This window comes from Aplysia californica, unplaced genomic scaffold (genome assembly GCF_000002075.1).
Source record: "Aplysia californica isolate F4 #8 unplaced genomic scaffold, AplCal3.0 scaffold00312, whole genome shotgun sequence".
NCBI classification, from domain to species: Eukaryota; Metazoa; Mollusca; class Gastropoda; order Aplysiida; family Aplysiidae; genus Aplysia; species Aplysia californica.
The window spans coordinates 17,522-24,234 of record NW_004797582.1 but is presented as its reverse complement, the minus strand read 5'-3'; the positions used below and the strand labels follow the sequence as shown (position 1 = coordinate 24,234).

General features: G+C 43.8%; 1 protein-coding gene across 1 annotated transcript in view; it reads right to left on the bottom strand.

The window, feature by feature from the left end:
- Positions 1-1,946: 1,946 nt before the first annotated feature.
- LOC101857191 (mucin-17) overlaps positions 1,947-6,713 on the bottom strand; it is a gene marked incomplete at its 5' end in the record, with an annotated part of 19,776 nt that continues 15,009 nt past the window's right edge. The window contains 2 exon segments of the mRNA XM_013084704.1: positions 1,947-4,954; positions 5,392-5,546. Of these exon segments, the coding sequence (XP_012940158.1) occupies positions 2,708-4,954; positions 5,392-5,546 (2,402 nt within the window).

Genomic DNA, 6,713 nt, shown 5'->3' with positions numbered 1-6,713 from the left:
ATGTAATACTGTATAATCCAGGCATATTTATCATGCAACTTCCTAAAATTGAGGAGGCTATAAGTGTTAGAGTTAGAGCACAGCTCTGTGAAGACCATAACGTAAAATGTTGTTGCTAATGTAGAATCTGTCATTGTACTGTCCCCGTGGTTTTATGCACCCCGCATAATTTAGTAAAATTTAATCATTTTTTTGCACAATTTTTGATTATTTTCCTTTATCATTCTTTGTTAAAATTAACAGAATTGCATAATTTCCCATTTTTGGGCTCAGTTTGCATAATTTCAGAATTTTTCTTTCATAAAACGACGGGGACAGATTATAGAAGGTGTCAGTCAGTATGATGAGCACTTTCAGGAGATAACTAATATCGCATGGAAAAGGAAAAGTATAAGAAATCTTCATGGAAATAGATCTGCAGCTTCAATTAATGTCGTTTTGGTCTAGGCCTTTGGGATATTTAGTGAATGTGTCACATCGCGGTGGAATCAGGCGCTCGACAATTTTAAGGCATTTAGAGTTATTAGTATAATCTTAAAGTGTGTTTAATTTCTTCGGACACACAATGCGGAAAGAAGCATTAGAGAATATTGTCACAACAGGAAAGTTTGATGGAAAGAGAGGCAGAGGCAGACAGAGGGAAAAGATACTGGACAAGATGACAACATGGTTGGGAGCAGCAAGAACAACAGACACCATTGCTGCAGCGAAGGACAGGATGAAGTGGAGGTCCATGATCGCCCACGCCAGTCGGCAAGGCACCGGATGATGATGATAAAGTGTGTTTATTTGTCTTGCTTTTTATGAAAAAAATTACCCTATTATTTTCAATAGAATTCGAGATGTTTTGGACTGAAGGAGATGGGGGTCACCTGGTTTCAGAGGTAAATTTAGTCAGAAAATTGCTGCCAAAGTTTGGTGACTTCCAAAGCTTGAATGTCCTTGAAAACTGAAATTTTACACATTCTGTACATTTAATCAATGTTTTACAATAAAAATCCACACTGCCATGTTGTTTTAATGGACAGAAAAGATGTTGAGCCGAAAAAATATAGTAACTTGATAAAAATTACCATACACGCAGAAAAAAGCCTATTTCTCCGAATTCAATACTTTGACGAACGCATGATTTCACCACGATGCCTCACAAATACATGTTTGTGTCTCACATACTACTCATTATGTATGGCCCTTCAGAGAGTTCTATACAGGTCGCATTTTCAGTGCATAATCCCAAATGGTCGGAGGGCACCACTGGCAGCTCTTGCTTGTGCCATTAGATAAAATTTATTTGATAAATGTAAGCCGGCAAGAGCAACGCACGTCGGCATAAGGGACGTAACCGTGGTATAAAAATATTGCTTTTTCTAATTTTAAAAGGTGTGCAATTTACTTCCCTTAGCCCAAGTGTGCTCACCCACAGACTGGCATAAAAAAACATGAAGGTCTTGCAGCGAGAGTGATTGTTATCTTCATAGTCAGCCGTAATAACAGCTCACTGGTGTTTTGTTCATAGTCATAGTCATAGTCATACTTGCATGCATGTTACCATGTAACAGCAGTATTTATTGTAACACACTACAGCACGCAAAATTCTATACAATGCAGAGAGGGTCTTACAACAAATGTGATGCAGCGTGCTGGAATCAGGCTCTCGTCAATTTTTGGGCATGTAGAGTTATTGGTATCATCTTAAAGTTTGTTCATGAATACAAGTCGAGATATTTGCGAATGAAGGAGGCGGGGGTCACCTGTTTTCAGAGGTAAAATTAGTGAGAAAAAGGGCGCCAAAGATTAGTTATTTCCTTAGCTTTAGAGTCCGTGGTAACTGAAAATTTACTTTTTTGTGCCTTTTATCAACGTTTTTCAGAAAAATCCACACAGAAGTGGGCATGAAAGGTGTTGAGCCAAAAAAAAAAAATTGATGAAAATTCACAAACCTGTTGAAAAATGCAAGTTTCTTCACTTTGATTATTTTGACGAGAGCCTGATTCCACCACGATGCCTCACAAATGTACAACATTTTCGTTGGAGATTCTCTCTTGGTGTGCTCTATTCCGACTTTTACAGAAGAGCAATAAGGCACAGCGTCTTAGGGAAAGAAGGGGGGGGGGGGGGCGCATGTTATCCTCACACTGTGAGAATTATTCCTATGCCAAAGGCACTCTTGCTGCTGTAGCGCTGAAAAACTTTGTGCAAAAATTCCTAAATCCATGTACAAGCAGTTGAGCTAAAAAAAACCAACTGATGGCTTCTTAAGCCTGAGTTTGATTCCCATTTCAGTACTTTACATGAACAAAACAGGCAGAAACTCTGATTTAAAGTCCATTTCCGATGATACTGGGGGCCTGTCTTTGGATAACTAAGAAAATTCCCCAAACTTCTGAAAAGTTTTAAAGATAGCGATTTGTCAAAGGCACTGAGAAATTAATTCACTTTTGATAGGCGCTTCAGTGTAAAATTTAAAGGTAAAATCCTACTCGCCTCTTACGAATGAAGAAAAGAGCTTATTATTGCGGATTGAAAAGTTATGATTGATTTAGTAATTAAAATTTAACCTCTATTGCAACTGTTAAACACTGCCTTCTTGTTATCACAAGAATAATTATGCCTCGTGAACTACTACGACTAGGGAGTTTCCATTACTTACTATCAGAGCCATTCACACAGAAATATAATGCTCGCAAATGAACACGAAAGAAGTGTATCACAATTCTGTGATCTTATCCGGAGGGGCGTAGGGGACAATGTTTTCAGAACCCGGGGAGAAGGAAACTCCAAGCTGATGAGATAAAGAATCGTCTTTGTTTGACCCGGAAACAAATGAGCTGTCTACTTCCGGTAAGGATGCTGAGTCATCTCGTGAGTGTGAACGCATGCTACCGCCGCCATTTTGGATGATGTCCGTGACGGTCGTCATCGATCCGGAAAAGATGCTGTCTTTTCTGGACGCGTCGGTGGTGACGTCACTGTTGGTAGTGCTGTCTAAAGACGAGGCGGTGCTGTATTTCTTAAAGGGGAGAAACCCCGAGTTTTCGGTGGAAGTCAGAAGGTCTTTGCTGTTTTTTCTCGGGGGTTGAACGGCTACAGCTGCCTTGGTGGAGATGCTGTCGATCTGTTGTACAATCTCAGACACTGTGCCCGGCTCTACTTTCAGAGAGTCGCGGTTCTGACCCCGGTTTTGGGCTTGTGGTATGGTCACGGCGTTAGAAGGACGCCTGAGGTTGTCGGATGTTTGCTGAGTGGGGCTGTTGGTCTCGTTTCTGGCTTGACAATGATCCATGATCTCGTCTGAGCGTGCATCGGCATCACTCGTTGGGGACATGTGGTTTGTTCTCGGATCAAGCCGACCGTTATTTTCAGGAGAATTTGCGGCATTTTGAGTTGTTGATGGTGATGACATGTTATTGACTCTTCCATCATCTTTCTGATGCGATAGAGGGTTTTGGTTCAAACCTCCGCCAAAAGTCTGTAGAGGCGAGGGGCTTACATCTAAAACATCACCACCGGAATGTCTCTGCTGACCACGGCTGGGCAAGTGCTGGGTCTTGATGGGCTTGACCACTGGCACGCTGGGTGGAGGGACAGTGGTCAGAGTTCTAGGCGGTCTCTTTGAGCCCAGGAACGTGCTGGTTGACTTGCTGTAAGGCGACGTGCTTCTGCCAGCAGACGACGGCTTGGCGGGAGGAGGCGTACTTCCGGCGTTGGAAGACTTACCGGAAGGGGGTGTGTTTCCGGTGGCTGTTAGTAACGACAGCTCGGCGTTAGGGCTTTGGCTTAGGGGAGTGGCGTTGGCTTTGAGGGAGGAGCTTCTGTCACTGTCTGCAGACGGTGATGGAGAGTGACGTATGCTGTTATTGAACCGTTGTACGTTGAGCAGAAAGCGACCGGTGGTGGGCAGAGCTGGGGAGTTGCTTCTCTCCCTTTTTTTGTCCGGCGTGAGACTTCTATCCCTGTGATGGACGTCGAGTTTCCCCCCTTGACTGCCCGGCTTGCCTTCCGACAATTTCTCACCGTGTGAAAAGAGTGACTTCCCATCTTCAACTCCGCTCCCGACTGCTGTGTTATGTTGCTGAGTCCCCGACCCGAGGGAGGCCTTTGATGAGGCGTCATCTTCTTCTAGGCCTACTTTTAATCTCCCGTTGTGAAGGTCATCGGAGGGAGAAGACGTGACGGAAGCCTCGCTCGTCTGAGGGTAGTCTGGCACCGGTGTGTGCGGCTTTGACCTCACTTCCGGACGTGGGTTGGACCGTCTTCGAGCTTCCGACGTTGGTTTTGGAACGAAGCCTCGCTTTGACGGTCGGATCAAAGGGTTCAAGCTTTTCTCGTCCAAATGGCTTAGGTTCACTTTTTTGACTTTGGGTATTTTGCCTTGGATGAGGAGTGTGGGTTTTCCCAGTTGCCCTGCTCCGCTGGCAGAACGCGCTCGAAGATCGGAATTCGTTTCGTTTTTCAGCTTGGAGTTTTGTCGCTTTGGTGGCGCGGGGGCGGGTCTTGCGGGTCTACGAGTTGTGTCCCCTTGTCCTGTAGAACCCTTCACAGCCGGGGGCCCTGTAGGTGGTGCTGGGGCCTTCCGGTTAGGCCGGTAAGATATCTTAGATTTGTAGCCTCCGGCAGACGACATTGTAGCACTCTTTTTCACCAGAGGTAACTTATCGTCCGTCGTCTCGTCTGCTGGTGACGTGGGGCTCGAGACTCCTCCGTTCATGCTACTATACTTTGGTGGCGTGAGGTCATGACCCGATGACGTAATCGGTTCGGGCGATGGGCTGTGCTCAGATGGTTTAGCCGTTTGGTTTTGTTTCTGTGGGTTGTTTTCCGATGCGTCCACTGACGTCTGTTTCGGCGCGAGGCCTGACGGTTCGAGGTGTTGTGCCGGATCTGACGTCTTGGTTGTGACGTCATCACTCGCTGCTGGTGCGGCGACAACTGGTGTACTCTCGTCCTCCATTAGCTGGGAACAGCGAGTAAAACAGAACGGGATGTATATATCTGGTTTGAAGAGCAAATTTGTGTGTTTGTTTTTATTTTTACCGATAAAACAAAAACTCAATTGGAGCAGCTTACTTCAAAGGGGAATGAATCAATTAGAACTTTATAACAAAACTACCGTCGAGGTCCCAAGTTTCAGAAAGAATCAAGAAATCTATACGTATATTGCAAGCGAGTGTCGAAAATCTCTTTATTCTTTATTGCCCACTCTGCGTTGTCACTTACCGCACATGTAAAATGTACCCCCCCCCCCTCCCCCTCCGTCCCAAAAGACGACCAATAAACAAAACCAGATCAAAATACATAACACCCCCCCCCCAAAAAAAAAAAGAAAAAATGAAAACATTTTTTAAAAATTCCCAAGCCTATAAAATCGTAATTACATATTGTCGTGCATACCTGGACAAAGGATCCCGGAAACCACCCAGACTCCTCCCCCTTTTCACCGAACCACCATCCATTGGCCAACGTCTTGAAGACAGTGATGACGTCACCGGTGTCAAAGGTCAAGTCCCCGGCTTCTTCACTCTCATAAGGAAATTCCGCTCTGTGCTCTGTAAAAGAAAAAGGTGAAATGATGTGACAAATTCTGCACATAATTTGTTTGCGGGTGGTTAGAGAGTGCAATTACTAGTTTAGTTTTAGTAAGGGTTTTACGGCACTTGCAACACACTAAGGTCATATAAGTGCCGAAGATTAGAAGTGTTACAGGAGAGTTACAAACACAAAAAAAGAAGGAGGAGAGATAAGGACGATAGATGTTTGATAGGAAAGAAGGAGGAGAGATAAGGACGATAGATGTTTGATAGGAAAGAAGGAGGAGAGATATGGACGATAGATGTTTGATAGGAAAGAAGGAGCAAACCACACCAGAGCACTCGCCAACCACCCACAGCCATTACTAGCAGATCATATTTCTGTTCTTTTCCTCGTTTGTTTCTATCTGTGTGAGGCAGCGTGGTGGAATCAGGCTCTCGTCAATTTTTGGGCACGTGGAGTTATTGGTATCATCTTAATAAAGCTTGTTAATTTGTCTTTTTTTGGATGAAAAAAACATCCGTTTATCTTGAATACGAGTCGGGATATTTGTGAATGAAGGAGGTGGAGGTCACCTGTTTTCAGAGGTGAAAATAGTGAGAAAATGGCCGCCAAAGATTAGTTATTTCCTTAGCTTAAGAGTCCGTGGTAATAAAAAATTTACATTTGTATGCCTTTATTCAACGTTTTTCAGAAAAATCCACACAGAAATGAGTTCTTTAATGGGCATGAAAGATGTTTAGCCAAAAAACTAAAATTTGATAAAAATTCACAAACTGCGGAAAAATGCAAGTTTCTTCACTTTGATTATTTTGACGAGAACCTGATTCCACCACACTGCCTCACATATGTTTCTTGCTTCTTTCCCGCACTATATGAGGGTTGTTTGTGTCGAAGTGCTTCTCTTTTGTCAAACGCATTATTCAGAACGTTTATCTGTAAAACTCTCTTCCCCCCCCCCCTCCTCTCCCATTTCGCTCGGTTCTATCGGAGAGGGACTTTAAATTCGGAGGACCCACCCTTGAAGTAATCTCATAGTGTTACCCGAAACCTATACAATCACCAATGAGAGAAAAACACCACAAAACAAAACTGTTAATTTAACCTCCTTTCCTCCAACAGAAAAGTGTATGAAATAATTTTCAAAATGAATAATGAGTAGACCTATACTAACTCCCCCCCCC